The 19,894-nt window shown below is 38.8% G+C and overlaps 1 protein-coding gene across 1 annotated transcript in view; it reads left to right on the forward strand.

Annotated features, from left to right (window-relative positions):
• The window catches only part of LIMCH1 (LIM and calponin homology domains 1), a 183,585-nt gene that overhangs the window by 124,371 nt on the left and 39,320 nt on the right, over positions 1-19,894 (forward strand). The window contains exons 10-19 of the mRNA XM_050337872.1: positions 4,208-4,498; positions 5,524-5,778; positions 7,105-7,449; positions 8,147-8,470; positions 9,030-9,263; positions 10,251-10,499; positions 11,435-11,470; positions 16,167-16,293; positions 19,038-19,192; positions 19,379-19,778. Of these exons, the coding sequence (XP_050193829.1) occupies positions 4,208-4,498; positions 5,524-5,778; positions 7,105-7,449; positions 8,147-8,470; positions 9,030-9,263; positions 10,251-10,499; positions 11,435-11,470; positions 16,167-16,293; positions 19,038-19,192; positions 19,379-19,778 (2,416 nt within the window). The remainder of the gene's footprint in view (positions 1-4,207; positions 4,499-5,523; positions 5,779-7,104; positions 7,450-8,146; positions 8,471-9,029; positions 9,264-10,250; positions 10,500-11,434; positions 11,471-16,166; positions 16,294-19,037; positions 19,193-19,378; positions 19,779-19,894) is intronic.

Raw genomic sequence — 19,894 nt, forward strand, 5'->3', positions numbered from 1 at the left:
ATACCTTGTTTAGGTAAAAGTTTCAGAAATTTATGTTACTTGTTGTGTGAACCACACTTTTAAGGTGGTTAATATTTTTAGCTGTGTTAATAAACGATGCATTTCTTTTTAATGGCAGGAACTATAAAAGTACAGGGCTTGTTAACACATGTACCAGTAGAGGCATAGTTCAGCAGCCATAATTCGACTGACTTTGGCATGGAACATCTGTAGTTACTCACTTATTACCTGTGGTATTTATTTTTGGATGTTGTTCAATTTGGTTATTTCCCGTTCTTTAACTTGAGAGCTGAATGATGGCTAGGCTCACAGCCCGTGCCTTTCCATCATCTGATATTGGATCCTTATGCAAAATCTCGTCTACTCATGGGAATGACCTCCAAAGCAGAGTTTTAGCCGATATGTCAGAAGACTAAGCTCTTATAAAGGATCAAAATGGTATGGCTAAAGGGTAAGTGTCCAAATGTCCTCCTGTCCAAAACATTTAGTTTTGGTTTGTGGGGCAAAATCTTAGCAGTGAGTAGTTTAGCAGATGCTGATCTGCAGTCTGGGCTTTGAAATGTAGTAAGAAGTACAACTCATATGTGGTACAGTTCATTCATAGGTACAGTGAAGCTTGTCTGCGGCCATATATGCCATATGCAGATGAAACAGTCACAGTATATATGCTGTCATTTGTCCTCTTCTCAGGTCTGCTTCACTGTTGTCAAGCTGTACTGAACCAATGCTTATGTGTGTTTGTGGGATATTACTTTTAACAAAGTCAGATACTAATGTAGATGAACTATCTGGCATAAATTACTCCTTCAGTCTCAGTTAGTGCTACTCAATTGGGAATCTGTAAACAGGAGGGATATTAGCATAATCCTGTTCCAAGTCCCAAGGCTGTAGAATTAATAGTAGTAATATAGGAATATGTAGTAAAATGTACTAATAGCTCGTGTTTATCAGTGCAGTGCACAACAAATAGCTCTGTTTGCATTTGGAGGATGCTCACCACACTGAGAGTCCATTTTCCAACCCTGTGCTTGATCTACTGCCTTTATGTCTGTGAAAGAAGCATGTGTGATCAAATGTGTGATTCTTTGGCAGGAATTCAGGCTCCCTCTTTCCTTGGACAATCTGTTGTCCTGACAGGACTAAAGGAGAAGGGAGGAGAAATAACAAGCCATTTGTCTTCCTTATTCTCAGTGGAAGCAACTTGTGGAATTTGGCAGCTGGAAGAAGGAGGAGCTGGTGGTTTTCTGTCCCAGCTAAGGGTGAAAGAGCAGAGCTTTGTAACCCAAGCTTCACTGTAGTGAAGTAGGAGCCTGATTCTGGGGATTGAAGAAAGACACAGCAGAAAAGGCACTGGGGTCAGGGATCTGTAAGGAAAATTATTTTTGTGTGTAAATGGAAGAATAGTGTGTGAGGAGAAGGGAAGAATTTAGTAGTAACACCTTTGGACACAGGGCAGAATTTACTCATCTTTCTTAATGTCATCTTACTCTTCCCTGTTCTTTGAACCTCTCAATTTTTTCTCTCTTCTTGGCATCAAGTTCAAATTTCCATGCAGTAATGACACTGAGCTATTCTCTTGTTTCTGTATTCTGATTTTTTTTTCTTTCACCCCTCTTACTCCCTCATCTTTTTAAGATGCCAGCCTCTCTTTTTTTCCACCTGAGATTGTCAGTTTTTTTCCAGTTCATCTGAGAAGGCTGTTTCATCTCATCATATTGACCTCTGGACGACAGCCACTGTGACTTTTGCATTCTGAAAGGCATCTAATTGTTCCTAAAGCAGAAATTCAGTAGGGGACCTTTCTGAGACCTGAACGTGAATGATTTGAGCTTGTAGGCAAATGTATTTCTTGCTTGGAGTCTTAAGTACTGATTTCCATTGCTCTAGCATGTTCTATTGAACTAGAGGCTATACAAATGCATGCCATTCTCCTTCCCAAAGGAGTATATTATCTCTGTTGCATGTTGTTTTAGTGATATGTGATCCTGCTTATTGCGTGCATGTGTCTCTTACTTACTCTGTTGTATTTGAAAGGTAAGGATCAGATTCGTGGAGGCACCTTAAAAAGACGAGAATTAAGTGTGTTGCAAGAGATGATGGAGAGGGAATGTAAGAGGGAAATGTGAGCAAGTGTTTATGATATGTTTGTTGCAAAAGGGATGTGGGCTCTTACCTTGACAGAGCATAAGCATGCAAAACCCTTTCATTGTTCTGAAATGCAGTATGAGGATCCACGAGCCTGTGTAAGACCTTGCTTCAGGGAGCGCAAATGCCTGCAGTCTGACACTTTGGAAGCACCTATTGTACTAGCACAGACCCCTGGCTTATTTCTGCAAGGGCTCAGGTGGGGTGTGCAAGAACAATTTTCAGCTAAATCTAGAGTCTTTGCTGCCTCCATGGTAAACTGTCCTTAAAAAACACTTTTAAGATCATCACAAACTGATTCAGGAGACCTCAAAATGTCACAGCTGATCTCTGATTCCATTAAAAACAAAATGTAAATGAATGGAAAATACTCTTAACCTAGAAACTGGTTACTGAAGTCTAGTTATATACTAAAAGCTGAAAATTTTTCATTACAATGACTCCTAGTTGCACTTGTGAATATTATAACTCAGTATTTCTTTGTTGCCAGAAACACTGCTCTCAGAAATACTGTGTTTGATGCTCTCAAACTTCAATAGCATTGGTGGGCATGAGACTGAAAAATTCAGCAGTTTTTACTGAGTAATCGCTTGGTGAACCAGCTGTTTCTGAAGCTGTTGTAGACAGAGATGCTCATGAGGAAGAGGGACAGCAGTTCCATTTGAAGCACTATCGGCCAGTGTTGTCTGTTGCCTTAAATAAAATCTTGATCCTTCAGAGAGATCTGAGGAAAAAGTTGCCTTTAGCTGATTTGAGACCATGCTCTCCACATCACTACACAGGGGATCCTGTGTGTTGCAGCATAACAAGGCAAAGGCAGGCAGTTTTTTATGTCCTCTGAGCCTGAGCCAGGCTGGCCTGTCAGGGATGGTTTATGGCTTCTCCATAAGTTTTTCCAGCAACTTAGTTGAGCAGTACTTTGAAAGGGCATCTGGGGATGTAAAATAAGTGGTGTATGCAGTGGGCTTGCAGGGATTTAAAATGTTCAAAATGCTTTTTAAAAACAGCTAATAATAACACTCTTGATATTTAAAATAGTAGAAAAACTCAAAGCAACACCTGAACTGTTTAGATTTGATTTCTTAAGGCCAGTCTGTTTAATCCTTTGTGATCCCCTCTATTTTGATTGTATAGCAAGGTGTGCTACATGAAAGAGCAAATGCCTGCAAAAGTACTGCATGGAACTGGCTGCCCAACTTCCTAAAATATCAATACATACAATTCAATTTTTAAATGTGAGAGTCGCCTATTTCTTACCATCTGTCTTTTCAGTTTGCGTAAAAATTGCAAACTGAAAATGCTGACCATTGCAAGTTAAAATAAGCTTAATCTTCACTGGTACCAGCTGTCAAGTGTCTTTATTGTCGTACTCTTCAGTAACAGCAAGGCCATGCTGATAGCAGTTGCATTTCTGACGAAGGCAGGTTTCAATGTTTTCCAGCGTGCCAATGTCATTGGTGTACTGATGCTGTCATTGTAGCTGCTATATGTCAGCATTGGCATAAAGGGGTTATTCTGGGGGAAAGGGACAGTTAATAAAGAAAAGAATCAAGCATGGATATGTATGAGAGGAAAAGCAGTTAAGAATACTAGGGCAGATAGCCTCAGTGATTACTTAGGTGGGATTTTCTTTGTATAGAGCTATTTAGAAGAAAAATGCCTGATATCTGATACTTCAGGACTCAGTAATGTTTTCTAGGGATCATGTATTTACATCAAATCTCTTTCTTTGTTTGAAGAAGTGTAATGTGTGTTCAAGAAGTTTAATACGACCATTTACAGTGCTATATTCACTGCATCTAGTATTTTAAAACTAGTTCTTACTGGTTCTTCCAGCTATAGCTAAAGTAAGTACAGGTCCAATATGCTGATTTTTTGTGTGAATTCCTTGTGAATTTGTTACTAGTAAATAAGTTTTATTTCTAGCAAGGCATTGCCCAATCTAACAACTGCCTGGAGCATATTTGATTAACTGCTTGTTTTTTGACCTGGAGATGAGTGTTGCACTGCCCTCTCCTCCCCTGGTGCATCAAGAGCTTTGTTTAATTTTACTCTGTGTCAGTGAAAAGCTGATATGTGAAGACACCGGAAGCATCCCAGACATTATCCTTCGCAAGGACAATCCCTTCATGACACACTATCAAGGAAAGGATTCTGGTTCAGAAGATGAAGCAACCAGCAGAGTTCCTGATTTAGAAAAGGATGACTTCGCCACCCGGAGAGCCAGATTGAATCAACCCAAACACACTGTTCCATTTAACTCCTTTTTAGTTGGATCCTATACAAGTAAAGATAAAGGTAAACTGGAAGATTTTAGAAAGCCATTGCAGATGGAAAAAAAGGAACATGCAAGGTGTGCATTCATGGTCTTATTCTTTCAATTATAATGCTTAATTTCACCATGGTGTATTGCTGTGTAGCTCTAAAGATGTCTTGGCTACAAAAAAATTTACAGGGTACAGTAAATGCAGATGCTTATTCATAAGGTGAACCAAACTGTAATTTTTTGTTAAGCGTATGAAGATCAGAAGTTTAAATTGGTTTTGAGTGTAAACAGGATAAAGGCAGGACACTTTTGTTATCTAAACTCATGAGACAGCTCGTGAGCCTCAATAGCAGAGAATAAACTTAAAAGATACGTTTTATAGCTCAGCTCTTTTCCTGAGCACTTTCACTACATGTTTCTGGGTGTATTTGTTTCATCTCATTAAATAGTTCTTTTTTGGGAAGCAAGGATATTTGTTTTGTGCAAACAGAAGTGATTCTAGATAAAACCACTATATACACATTACAGTGAATGATTGTAATAAATGATAAATTTAGAAAACTTATTTTAATATTTAGTAACTCTTTTCAGTAATGTCAGATGTGCCTTTCAGTTGCCAGTAATTTGATTATGGCATAATAACATTTTCTAATGACTAATTTGGCAGGACATCTGAAGAGCACCTAACCAAATTTTAATAGTCCAATGCTGTTGACAAGACTCTAAGATCAAAGAAATTGCATAGAGTGTTTGAGAGCAAAACTTGAATTCACTGTGTGAATGATATGCAAATGAGGTATTTGTAATTATTTAAAGATAACTTATTGTAGAAATGCTTATTACAGTAATAACATAAAGATTTTTCTTGCTCAAGTTAGGAATAGAAATTCACATAAAGAAGTGGTCTCAGTAGTGCATGAGTGGGATAGCATAGACGAGAGGTTTGAACTTCAAACGATTCATTCCATGTTTACTTCCTAAAATTAATGTAAAACTAATATTATAAATTCAGTTTCATCTTCTTGTTCTCTGAACCTCTTCTTTTGACACTGATTTATAATTACTCCCTCCAAATATCTTTTCTTGCTGAACTGGAATGTGCATAAAATTAGAAGAAGATGGGTGCAATTGGCATCAGTAGGGCAAGTAGTGACAAGTGAAGAGGACCCACTTCTGCAAAATGAGAAGATCGAATCAGAGGCGAAACAGCAGGTGAAAGAGCCTGATACTGAGAGAGATGATTTGGCTAAACAGAAATCTGAAAGCACCCTTCCTCAGCTACAAGAAGATGGGATTTTTGTGAATGCCTCGATAACAAAAGCAGATCTGGAGACCTGGAAAAGATTGAAATTGTCAGGGGAGCCCAGGTACGGTTTCTGCTTGTGGACAGGATTGGCAGGCATCCTGGGAAGCATGTTTAGTTTGTTGCAATCTGCTGTGTGTGCTTGTGGTTTTAAAGTTGAAGAATGCCTTGATGACAACCAGTCTTTCAATTCAGTTTTCAGGAGGAATCCAAAAATCTGTACAGGAATGCAATCTATCATGAGATGAAAATGTGTCCATCATTTAGAGCACTGTAGTATTTTCACAGTCACTTTCCTGGTGGACACTCTTAATACAATATCAGAAAAGTCCCTCTTGTCTTGTGGCTCAATCTGCTTTGAAGCTTTTTGAAGTTGAACAGCACAAAGGTCCAAGTGGCACCACTAATACAGTAGCACTATGCTCCTAACCAAGCTGTCTTCAGGACTTGGGGCATTGCACCTCGGGGAACTACCTGAGGATCTGCATCTCTTTGCATACTGTTTTTGAGACACAAGCTGATATATCAGCACAGCATTGTGCTCCACTCCTGGGTAAATAGAACCAGAACTGTTTCTCACTGCAGCAAGGCTTTCAGGAGCCTCATTGTATGGTGTATGCATGCTCTTGTTGTAAACAAAACCTCTGCAAAGGGAGCCAGTATGAAGCAGTTATTCTAACCTATTTACCCATGGAGATGGACTATAACATAGGCAGGTGATTTGAGACTCCAGTATGAAAGGATAACAACTCCTAGCCTTCCTGTTTATGTGCATGTCATTTTCCAATTAAAGGTGGCCACCTGTCCTGGCATTCTTCTAACAACGTGGTTACTGTGTGTAATTTTAGCTCTAATACAATGAAAACTCAATCATTCTCTCATCCTAATGATATTAGTGGTCTCTCCATTATTTTTGAGGTGATTTATTAAAATCAAAATTTAGTCCCCTTGCTTTAGGGTAAGTAAATTGCCCTTGCTAGCGCTCTCATGCCACTGTAAGTCCTCCATTCCAGAGTGAGTTCTGGTGCTGTGCAGTCACGTATAGTGTGTGACCTGGGTCTGTGTGAGCAGAGAAGAGAACTCTGGCTTTTTAAAGTTTTTTTAAGGCTTTTTAAAGGATGTACTAGAAGAAACTGAGTTTGGAATGGGTCATATGCTATATTCCTTGCCCTTAGGAAGAGCTTCCATGGATGTGCTCCCAGAGATTCCCCCACAGGTCTGCAGTATCTTTGGATTTTATCTGTCATTTGGGCCTCAGTATGCCACAGTTGTTTGTCCCTGGGTTTTTGAATTTTAAGATAAACCCCCTTCAAAACCTTAGAAGCATTTAATTTGTTTAGTTCTGAGGTTCTCATGTTGGGGGCATTCTTTTATTCCTCTTTATGACCAGTGAAGAAGATTTCAAATGTCCCAGCAACACTCTGCCACCAACCGATACCACAGTGAAAGCAGTAGCCCGTGATGATTTTGCTATCCGCAAAGCCAAAGCAAACAAAAAAGCTGGTAGCCCCAAGCAGAAGTTTGTGCATTTTGGGCCGGTAACTGAGATTGATCAACAGAAATGGGACAAGCTTGTTATTGGTAGAGCTTCATGCAAAATTGGAACAGAAGAGGAAAGCAAGAAAGACTATGTGGAGAGTCACTCTGGTGTTGAAAGCTCTCCTTCAACCACTGTCGTCAGTCTTGGGTTTGCTGAACACAGCGTCGAAGTATCTGAGCCAGAGAAAGAGTCCAGGTATTTGGTGTGGCTTAGGAAGCGCTGCTGAGCTGGAAATGAGACCTATTCTTGCCAGATGCTGATCTGCATGGGCGTGAACTCAGCATAGACTTAAGAGCTATTTATGTGCACAGCCTTGTTCAGAAGTCATCTGATGCCTTCACAGTACCTTAACAAGTTTAGGGTTGTGCAAAACAATGCTGCAGGAAGGTCTTCCGAGCACTTGCTCAAAATTTCTGGTGGGCAGTGAAATCTCTGGTATCTTAGAGTCTGAGCTATCATTTGTGCTTTTTCTGCTGCTTGAATTCCAGCAGCCTAGCTGGAATTCTACCTGCTTTCAGCACATTAGGAATTTGTCATTCAGCTTGGTGGCTTTACTGATCTTTAAAAAAAACTTTTTTCAAACCTAATGGATTTACTTTCTTTTTGAAGAGGGTGTATTGCTGCTCTGTGTTTCCGGCATTTATCTGGAGAAGAATTACATCTCTGGATCATTAACACATTAACAGATCTTATATTTCTTTGACTTTATTTACTTAGTCTGTGGCTGTAGCAAGAATTTTGAATGAATGCTTTTAGCAAGCAATTAATTCAGTTAATTTTGTGTGTTTATATAAACATTTGCAAACTGAGTTAGAGGACTCCTCTTCTTACCTTTCATTTGACCTGAGAATGTTTTTTCTGTTCTCACCCCTCCTCTCATATTGATCGCTAGTGAGGTGGTCAGGTCAGGTATAGATGACTCTTGCAGGAGAATTGCATCAGCTGTACTGGCTTCTGACATCATCTCTGAAAAACAAACCCCATGCAGTTTGAGCAAACAGCAAGAAAACGCCAAGGAAGAATGCCACAGGCATGTACCAGATATTGAGAGAGATGATATGTTGGTTAGAAGGATGGGAACTTTTCAGAGGCGTACCACTAGCTCCATTCCCATATGTTGCCGTCCCTTGTCGGTAGCTCCTCATGTGCTGCAGCAGCAGCAAGAGGAGACAGTAGCTCGTGAGAAGGATTTGAAGACTCCGCAGGAAGGAGAAAGGTCAGAGAACAGAAGCAGATCCCTCTGAGCTTCATGCCTGGTTTGTGTGTGGTGTTAGCTTGGATCAATCAGCAGTGTTGTTCCATTCTTCACACGGCCTTTAAAGATTGTGTTTTACTCATTCATCATGGCATGTGTTCTGTTTTATGGAACTACTTGCAAGAATGTATTCTATGAACATAAAACAGTCTGTTTTCTTTCATAATATTTAAGTACTTCAGTTGTTAATTGCTGTTCAGCATGAAAACAGTCTTTCATCTTTTGGGGGGATTTCTTTTGCAATCTGTGGCGCTTTGTCTAGGTTTTTATGCCAGCTTCCAAGTGACTAATTCATCTCATAGATTTTTATGCAATTCCCAACTTCTAACAATTCACCTAAGTAAGTGTGGGGTTCAACATCTTGCACTCACTCTCTATGCTGTAACTAAAGATACCTAGTTTGCCTAGTTGTCCATCACTCTCAACTTTGTTTTGAGTAACAGCACGCCACATTGCCTGAGCAACCACTTGCTTAGAAGTGACCATTATCATGGAAAGTGTCACTTGTCTCTCTGAGCAGTACTGTAACACGAGAAGAGAGCCAAGAACAGCTTGAAATCCCTCAGCTGCAGAGTGATGGAACAGAAAACAACATGAAATTTCCAGACCCACAAAGAGATGACATGTTGGCTAGAAGAATTGGAGCTTTTCTAAAACAGCCTGGGCCCAATGTTAAGCAATTCCTTCCCATGCCATTTTCAAAGCATCAGAATAAGCAGGGCACAACTACAGAACTTGAGAAGAAAACCACGAGGTAAGAAAGTTGTACTTTTCTCTGTCACTCGTAGCTGGCCCTGTGGGTTGTTTGTCAGGATCTCTTGATCTGGAAGATTTGCTGGTGGTCCAACAGTGGTTTTCCATGCTTGCCCTTGGTTCTGTGCCAATTCTTTCTGCTCAGAAGAAATCAATACAGAGTTTCTGGCTCTTTTAGTAGAGCCCTGTAGAGACTCAGAGCAGAGCTCTATCAGATGCAAAATTCTAACAGCGTGTAGAAGCAGGTATACATAGCAATTACATTTGTGCTACATTTGCAGAGGTTCATGGTAAAATATGAGATAGTCATTACAAATGTTTCCAGCTAGAAATAGAGATGCTGGATGTAGTAGGTTAGATGCTTGTCAGTGGCTTTACTGATTCCAGTTAGATTTCTGAACAGGAAATGTTGAGATCCCAAGATCCCTCCTTATGACACTCAGTGTTTTTCTAAGCACCTTTGTTCAGATGTTTGAGGCTGTGTGGGGAAGCTGACAGTTGAAGCCTTTGAACAGAGTTATCGTTGGATGGTTGAGCCACATGCAAACAAGAGTGGAAAGGTGTTTGCTCATCAACCTCTTCAGAGTACATGAGTAGAAGAATATGTATGCACCTGGATGAAAAACTAGCATATGGCTCAGCCAGGAGAAAAAACCTCTCATCTACCATAGAATTTAACAGTGGTTTGGTGTTGAAAAGACATTAAATGGAATATCTTAGCTGTAATATGGACTCAATACTTTATAATCTTCTGCGGTGTCCCTGACAGTTTATTTTCTGACTTAGACGAATGAGTATTTGACTCTATTAAAATTATGATTTCTGCACTTGCCTCACCTAGCTTGTCACCTGTCAGCTATTTGGGTTTGTAGGGCTTTTTTTTTTTTTTTTTTTTGTTAACTTACAGTTACGCTTTTCATTATGTGTATGTGATTTTTCAAATGTTACTTAAAACATCCCTTTGCACTACTGCCTTTGGCTCACTCAGGCCTGAAAAATGTCCACAAGCCTTCATTAATAGCTCGGAAAAACCTGCAATACAACTGCCGCAAGAACAGCAGCAAAGGCAGGAAAAAGACAATCTCCCTCCTACAGGACAAGATGAGATTATTTGTACAGCCCAAGTGGGCAAAAATGGCCACAATGAAGTCCACCTTGGTCAAACGTCTAAGCTTCAGGAGGTTCCTGAGGAAAACAAAATGGAAACAGTGTCATCCAAGGATGAGCATCTGCAAACGTGAGCTTTCTGGTGTGAATCACGCTGCTTGTATGCCCCTGTATGCACACTTCAGAATTCTGATTTTGCATTGCCTGGTGTGTTTTCAGTCCAGACTAAAACACTGTATGACACTAATACACATTTTAGAAACAAATAGAATGGTTATGTAATACATTGTCTTCTGAATTTTTTAAAATATTTAACTGAAAACTGAGTGAAAGGGATATTTGATTACAGTATAAATGTTGAGTTGCAAAAAGAATTTATGAATAGGAGAAGCTAAATGGACTCTGCTCATTGAGAGATGTTTATCCTATTCCTCCATGATTAGAAATGTTGCGGTGTTGACTTTTTGAACTTGGTGTTCTTTTATGATAAGTCTCAGATATAAATATGTGGTTTGCATATCTCTAAACAAGACCATCACTTTAGTGAATGATGCTGGCTTCTGTATTACCAGTAACTTTTTTCAGCGACACCTCCCTACTCCGAGGGAAAAAACAACCAACAACCAACTAAAAGAAAAAGGAAATTGTGTGACTCACTTTCTGACTGTAATATTTGTCTCCTTCATGCTTCAGTAATGGTGTTTCTGAGCGCTGCTCTGGAATGTAACAGTTTTGTCTCTACTTATCACATGTATGGCACTTACTGTAACTGCTAATACATTGCCTATTTTCAGTAACTATTTTCTACACACATTTTAGGTAAACTTCAGCAGATTTTTGTAATGGGGGTCTTTAGTATGGGTTTCGGGAGGGATAGGTGATGTTCTTATTTAGTTTGACCTCCAGATGATCAGGTAAGTCTTTGATGAATAATCCCTAAACAGCATGGTTTGATTTTGGTCAGATTTTCTAGTGCAAGTGATAATTACACAGACTGTATGGGTCCAGTTGCAATTACTACTTAATGTGTTTATCCACAATCTAATTTTATATTTGGTCTTGTAGATTCGGCCCCAGAACTGCTGTGTCTGATGACGCAGAGTAAGTTGTCTTGTGTTGACAAGATTTTGTTTTAAACAACTTACACTGCATGCTTTCCCATCTTTCTACTAATTTAAAGTGCAGTTGATGCCTCATTATTTTGCAGTGTTTTGGCAAATAATTTTTCAGAAAGCCCTGAAAAATGGAATGTGATATGTCTTACATTGCTGTTAAAAATAATTTTTTTATAAAGGCCCATAAAAACTAAGCATAATACTAATGTCCAACTGTGGCTTCAAGTATTGTTTCTTCTTTTTTTCTTTTATTTTCTCTTGGTTTTCTTCTGAATTTCTGTTGCCTCTAATCAGCTAAAAGTAAAGGGAATTGGGTTGAATCTGGGTGTTGAAGAAAAAAATGAAGTATGACCAGGAAGGGGAAGAAAAAAAGAAATCCCAAAGCAAACTAAAATCTATTGTGATCTTCAGCATTATTACCAGAAAAATGCATATTTAGCTGATCCTTTATTCTCTTTTTAAAACTTTTTATTGAATACCTTATAGGTTAGGTTTAATTTAGTAATGTGCTAAGCTTTATTTTTTAAGTACTTCACCTTGATGCTTTCCTTTTGAAAGAAGGAGTAGAACTGACATTTATTACACTCAAAGATTTTAATTATGTGTATATACATGTAAACTGTAGTACAGAATAGTAGGCAATGTCATTTAGAAAGTTCTGTGAAATTATTAGCTATTTTTACGAAGTGCTGGCATTTAGAAGCAAACAAATGGTTGAGAACTACCCAAGTAAAAATAATAAACTAATAAACCCACATAATAATGTCTGTAATATCCTTCTTCTGTTCACAGAAATGCACATGACTTCTCTGTCTCCCAGATTAAATCCCCAAATAGAAACAGCATGAAGAACTGAGGGGGTTTTATGATGAGTATATAGGGTTTTTATAATGAGTATATACAGAGACTCATATGAATTTTTCACCCTTTTCTCTAATTATAAAACTTAGAATCATGAAGTGAATGCTTTGTCCAAGTTCTGTAATACCTTTATGCTGAGCAAAGTCTGTGTCTTCTGATCACAGAGTAAATTTGAAAATTTTCAAGCAGCAGAAATCTGTCCAATCAAATGAGGAGATGAGAGAAAAAGAGCAAAATAACACAGAAGTGCTATACTTAACAATGGGGACTTCCCTGCCATTTCAGAAAACCAACTTGTATGATTATTTTTTTTTTATTTTTGCATGTCTGTATTAAATGCAAACATGAGAGAAGATACATGGAGATGCCTTCAAAGGCATTGCAATGGGGTTGGTGGTATAATGGGAGAGTAGCAAAGATTAATAATCATGTTGCTTATTCCACATTGATTCTGATTTTGTTTTAAAGGGCAAAACAATAAATGTTCAAACCCCATTGTCATACTTTCCAGATGTGCCACAGTTTACAGAGCAACTGGTTTCCTAAACTGTCTTTTCTTATAAATGTAAGATTGTGTTTTTCTGTCTGAAGACAAAGTACTTATGAAGAATCTAATAAAACTTGGCTCTTGAGTAGGAGAAATAAATTGAATTGACATTTAAAATGCTTCCAAAATGTTTGTCAAGTCTGCATTGAAAACTGCAACTTGAATTCAGTCTTAGACTAGATGTTCTTTATTCCAGCAGCAAAACTAGGAACTGCGTTATTAGACTGAGAAAGTTCCCTTTCTGGTGAGGGGGACACTAGATATTGTCATCAGCCCTTGTCTGTCTCAGGGCCCAGAAGAGGCAATGCTTAGTGTGTTGCTGCTCATCAGGCTCGATTGCCATCTCCTGAAGAGAGAGAATTCTGATGGTACCATGTCAGTTAAGTGTGAGTTTAGGCTTATAGTGAGCTGAGATTTTTGAGTATTTGTTTACTAGAGTCAGATTCTTTAGCTATTCTGTCCCTTTTTATGTTTTGTTGGGGTTTCTTAAGTCTTAGTATGACTGTAAAATGGTAATAGAATGCCATAATAAATGCCTTACATAAGCATTTTTAACATTTTTTCATAAAAAGGTTTTTACCTTATTTCTCATTTTTAAATTAAATAGCCTAAATACTGAACTCTTTGAGAATTTTTCTATCCAACACTTGTTCAGACCTGATTAAAAAAATAAAAGGAATTGCTACATGATATCACTGACAAGAACAACTTGTAATTTATGAGAATAAAGCAGTGTAACTTTAAAATCCCAACATCCCAAAGATCTAGCTCTCGAAAATGCACTGTTGGTCTGCATAGTGTTTTTTTCCAGATCATTGTCAGAATGTCAGGTCTGATACACTGGTCAGCAGAAAGGCCTCTTGCTTCTAGACAGAGTTTGTATACAATTTCCAGAGCTGTGCTAATGGCAGAAAATTAATAAACTCTAATTTGGTGCAGTTGCATCTTCCCTGTCTACTTGCATGCTGTGTGCCTGCTGGTCCAGCTCACTGTTAAAGGAAGCAGTAAATCTAGTTCTGCTCATACAGGTGTTACTGATGGTCTGGAGTCATTTGTAGTTTATACAAGAAAGAACTAGGGTGAAATTATATGGAACTCATTGTGAAAGTGTCTTTTGGCAGAAGCTTGGAGTTTTGGCCACTCTGATTCTTTTCTAAGGATGAACTTGTCAGGCAGAGAAGTTGATGCAGACATTTCAGTTGGCCTTGTCCATGTACTCAGGAAAGTAGGTTGTTCTTAATCGTTACTGTGTGTTGGTCCAAGGAGAGCACAGTACTTTGAGATGTGACTCCTTCAGATTGCTCTCTTGGGAAGATACTCTTGAGGCATAACGTGTTGGTGCAGAGTTGATGTTTGAACCAACCTGGTTGCTTGTCCATGGCAATGAAGGCCCAGCAGCAGGAGGTGACACCTGGAGTAGGAAGTACATGTGGGGCTGTAATGTATGTTTTGAGTCCTGGCCAAGGTTGAAGCCTTTTCCAAAGTACCTTTTTTATTGCATTGTTAATAGCCATAAAACCTTTCACTGTCTCTGTGCACCCTGTGAGACCTGAATAAATTCAGGGAATGTACTAATGCCTTTCATTAGGACATCTGGGGACTCCTGGTAAAAAAAATTTTTATTCTTTCATCCCAAATGGCAGAGGGTGAGTACTCATGCACTCTACTGGCACCAGTTGCCACCATTTAAGGTCTTATATTTTCTTCTACTGCACGTGAATGAAAAATTCTCTGACACAAGGAAAAGGTACGGGAAAGGAGCTACGCAACCATTTTGACCCAGTAGGCACAAGGTGGCAAATACTGAACACAAAAGGCTTTTCTTAGTGTGAGTTTCAAAAGCTGGAATAAAACCTATAAGGGTGACGTTATTGCAAGTTACGCATCTCCCAACCTACCTCACCAAATATGAATACCTCTAAAATATGACTGATATTTGAATGTTCTTAGTAGGTGTGCCTTTAGTTTTAAAAACAACAAAGCTACCCATCTGTTTAGATTCTGTTATTTAGGAGTGGTTCAATCCAATCCTGAACAATGCAATCCTTCAACTACCCACAGAAAAAACCCAAATTAGTGCACTCCTCAGCACTGTTTAAAGGGTGAAGCACAGTAATGCATTAACGTCACTGTTCATGCTTAAAGGCAATAGGATGTTTATTCTGTTCTTCTTTTCTTAGTAAATACCTCCCAAATAGGATGAGATCTGTGCATGTCCTTTTCCATCCACTGTCCAGACCTTTCAAGTTTTCCCTTGAGAGTGGCATTCCCATCTTTGCTTGCCTGAATACAAATGTTGACTCAGTAAATATATGCACAGCTTTCCATGTCTATTCACTTTGATAACTGTGGACAGTCACCTACAATTTTATCTTTGTTGGGTACTTCTCCTGCTGGTTGGCTCATTGGTTCACTTAAAGCTACAGGTGATCATTTGAGGACTGCTGTGAAATCACTTCATGTGGAACTGCATGGCTTTTTTAAAATTTTTTTTTTGCTTTGAATGGCACAACTGAGGTCATGTTTTATTAATAATTGGTAGTATTAAGCACATTATCTTTGTGTGAAGATCTTTATATAACACAAAGGGATATATAATACCAAACCATAACCTTTTTATTTTCCTTTAGTTCTCTAAAGGTCAGGGACAGAAATAGAAAGAAACTTGTTTATCCTGAACGTCAGCTTTTCCTTGTTAGGTTAGCTGTACTAATGAGTTGGTGCTGATAGCACTGGATGTCTTTGAGGCAGGGAGGAGAGAAAGTACCATGCAGTTTGAATTGTGTGTACTTCTCTGGGCAGGCTCTCCCTGGTTTTGCAGCAATAGCATTTAGCCAGCCATGCTCCCCCTGACACACTTCTCAAGCCTCTCTTGTTTTACACTGAAGTGGAAAGTTCTATCTGTGTTGTTAATTGGAGGGGTCTTGAAAACTCACTGGGCACAGATCTTCAGGAAGTAAAATGTTCTGAATGATAGAATGTTTTTAATAAGAGCTATTGGTGGAAGTGTAAAGTTAGTAACACTTAGTGAGAGACAAAGTTGCAGTCAACTAACAAAATCAAGGGAAAGTTGAAGATTATAATATCTGAAGTACTATGTGGGGGCCATGAGGATGCTAATGGGTCTTTCTATGGGACTGCTGCTTTTGGGAGCTTCGTAACAGTGCACGTGGCTGATTCTGCTGTAGCACCTTCATGTGGCTTGAGCTCTTACAGTCTGAAGGAATATGAACCTCCAAATAGCACTACACTTCTTGTTGTTTTCCTTGTTTAGGAGCATGAGCATGTTTGACATGAGATGTGAAGAAGAAGCTGTGACTCAGCCTCATAGCAAAGCTCGCCATGAGAAACTGCAGAACATACACAACCAGCTGAAAGAGGACGAGACCAGATGGCAAGATGTGAGTATACATCATGGCAATGCTGGCAGGCACTGGGTCAACTTGCTAAGTCTACAGTTGCTGTCTAGGGCTTAATATAATCAGCAGTGCTTTTTTTTTTCCTCAGCGGATTGTTGCTAAAAGCATATGCATTCATAATTTGATGTAAATTATGGAATACAACATCTTTTGGTGCCTCTGCCTGTGCACCAGGTATTTTCCTTACCTTAAAAAAAAGGTAATTAAACTTGGATTAGGTAAAAATGAAAGCAGAACAACTTCTAACTGCTGCCTTCTCTAACTTTTCTCGTTAGTAAATGTTTAAAGTGACAAAATACAGGACTAAATAAGCCACTGAATAACTAGGTTGGACTTGTCTTTAATAAATTTGCATAGATACAGGAAATGCTAATGTTTTCCAACTTGTCCAAGCAAACAATTACCCTTCTAGTTAGCTACACCCTGCCTGGGGGCTTTCCAAACCCTCTTCCCTTGGTGCATTTCTTTAAGCTGTCCTGGCATTTGTTAAATTGGCAAGGACAAAAAATCATCATATGCGGGTAGGTTAATATCTGGAGTTTTAGTTTCAGTTCTGTTCATTCCTAAATACAGATTTTAAATGAGAGATTTTAAACTTTTTTTTATTACAAAAAAAACCACAACAAAACACATCACTTCAAGTATGGCAGTTTCCCATTACAAGGACAGCTACTGTGAAACACCTCAGAGAGGTTTTGGGTAGAAAATTCAAGGAAAAAAACCCAACCTAAACCAAACAAAAAAAACTATGTACAGCTAAGAAGTAACTTTTTGTAGTAGAACAACTAAGGACTTCAGCTGAAAGGTCTCTCTGTGTGGGAAGCCGTGGTTTCCCAGCAGAGATAAGAATGAGTCCAAAGGCATTCAAGAAGTTTGAGAACTTGCTGTTGAATTGAAAATCCTCTGAGGTAAAGGGTCTAAGTATTCCAGACCCTCAGCACCTTCTACACTGAACTAAAAGTTCTGAAGAGCTGGTGAAAATGCCTTTATTGGAGTGTCCTTGACATATTGAGGGCTTTATAGAGACAACAGCTCTTTCACGGTCTGATATTTTTATGTGCCTGTGCTGTAAATTTGCCAACAATTAACAGTTTCATGGCTTTTTAAAATTATTGTTATTCTAAAGCGTCAGAAGTGGAAAAGGTAAACATGTCTGGATTTTAATTACAGAAAAAGGAGAAAGGCTTATGTTACAAAATTTCCTAATGAAAAACTAATTTTCAAACAATAGGCAATAGTGGGGGTAGCTGAATAAAGAAATGCTTTGGTACTTCAATGAGAATAATTAGTAACTGAGGAAAATGAAAGGCCTATGTTACACGAAGAGGATTATACACTGATATATGGGTCATGTGAAGAAATATTTTAATGAGCATTCCCTTAAGTGTAACATCAATAATTTGTGGTTTTAATATAAATTAATAGTGACAAGGTTTGTTCCTGGTTTTAATAAAATAAGTTATGCTTGCAGTACCTTCTGCTGTTTAGTAATAAAAATGCAATTAAAGTATTTGGAAAAACATGTAATTAAATAGCCTTTGAATTGAGTATGTATACTGAATATCTGGGTTTTATTAAAACCAGAATTTATTAGAGTGTATGAAATATAATCTGTATAGTAATCTCCTGATGCTGTTAATGTTAATGACAGCGTGCCCTTACAGTTTCCTACAAAGTTATTTTTCGTTGCAGAAGTGCTGCAGTGGTTATATTTTACACATAAAACTTTGTTCCTTTAGTAGTTGACTGCAAAATAATTTTACAGCTTAGGAGACTTCTTTACTACTGTAATACTTTTACTGTGAAAAAGATCTTGCTCCTATACCCTCCAGAATTTGTGAATTCATAACCGAAGCAGGATGCAAGACATAGGGGCCCATAACAGGTATTTGCCATGAATCTCTGGTTTAGTGTCCAACTAGTTTTTCAGCCTGGCCAGACTCAGTTGATCTACTGCACAATTTCAGGCAGGCAGATTCCAAAAAGCGTAAGATTGTTTCTTCAACAAGGACCTCTCTCTATAGCTGGATACAAACCATAGGCTTTTTGTGCTGTCATCTCTCACACCAGGGAGGTGTGAGTCACCTGAGTCCCTAACCTGTTCTGCTCACATCTGGATCCAAAATACTGCAGAGTGCCCATGAGGAAGGATTTAAATTTGGATGCTGCACTGGATTTTTCTATCAAAAAACCTCATCATGGGTCAACCATGCTTGCATGTAGTTGACTGTTATCATGGACAAAGTATGGAACTATTAGCTCTCTAAGGCAGACTATTAGTGCCATTGTAGCTCATGGTGAAACAACATCCATTCTTCCAATGACCCCTGACTCCCATATCTGATTATTAAAATTCTTCATCAAGCATGATTTTTCTACTTAACATTCTTGGGGTATTGACTTTTGTCCCTAATGTTTGCACAAGTGAAAATGAGTGCCCTGACTTGTCATTTTAGGCCAAATTTCCTTCCAAAAATAAAGTAAATCAGGAAAGCTATGAAATCCTTACTGCATCCTGCTATTAGGAGAAAAATCAGTCATGCAACATTTTCATTTTATGATATAGTCTCCTTTTCTCATTAAAATAAACATTGGTGCCTGCAGGTGGTAGGAGCCTGGTCCACAGCAAGACCAAGCATTGCAAAGTGGTTGGTTGGGTTCATTTTTGTCTGGGACCAGTTTTTAGCTATTTGCAGCTCTGCATTCAGGTGCCTACCTTCTCACAGGACCTGGCTCGGTGGAAGAGTCGTCGAAGGAGTGCTTCACAGGATCTGATAAAAAAGGAAGCTGAGAGAAAGAAAATGGAAAGATTGTTGTCTGGAGATGGAACGAATGAGCGCAGAAAAAGCATCAAAACCTACCGAGAAATTGTGGAAGAGAAGTATGTTGTTTTATTGAGGTGTAGTGGTATGTCTCAAAATGCCATGTGCTCCATGGGTAACTGTGGGCAGCTATACCTGCAGACCTGAGGGAGGGAGGGAAGGATGTTGTTGGAGCAGAGGAAATTGGTGTGATTTTCAATATTTATTTTAATGCAATGATTTCTCTTGTGTTGTCTCCCTTGCAGAGAGAGAAGAGAGCGGGAGCTTCATGAGGCATACAAGAATGCAAAGACACAGGAGGAGGCTGAGAGCATCCTCCAGCAGTACATTGAAAGATTCACTATCAGTGAAGCTGTCCTTGAGCGTTTGCAGATGCCAAAAATTCTGGAAAGAAGCCATTCAGTGGAGCCAAATTCCCCACTGAAAGACCCAAATCCTCTGAGATATTTAAGGCAACAGTCACTTCCTGCTCCAAAATTCACTGCCACCATTGAAGCAACCATTGTTCCCACCACTGAACTAGAGCCCAGTGGTTCGGCAGGACGCACATCTCCCACCAAAAGCACCACCAAGGCTGTGCCTATGCTGACACCCAAGCCTTACTCACAACCCAAAAATACACAGGAAGTTTTAAAGAATTTTAAGGTAGGATACATCACACTCCCCCAAGTCAATCAGGAGGCAGAGATCCTAATTAAATCATCTGAACATATGAATGTTTAGTATAATTAAATAGAAAATAGTTGCAGCACTCCGATGTT

Source organism: Myiozetetes cayanensis, unplaced genomic scaffold (genome assembly GCF_022539395.1).
Source record: "Myiozetetes cayanensis isolate MyiCay16 unplaced genomic scaffold, myiCay2020 scf7, whole genome shotgun sequence".
NCBI classification, from domain to species: Eukaryota; Metazoa; Chordata; class Aves; order Passeriformes; family Tyrannidae; genus Myiozetetes; species Myiozetetes cayanensis.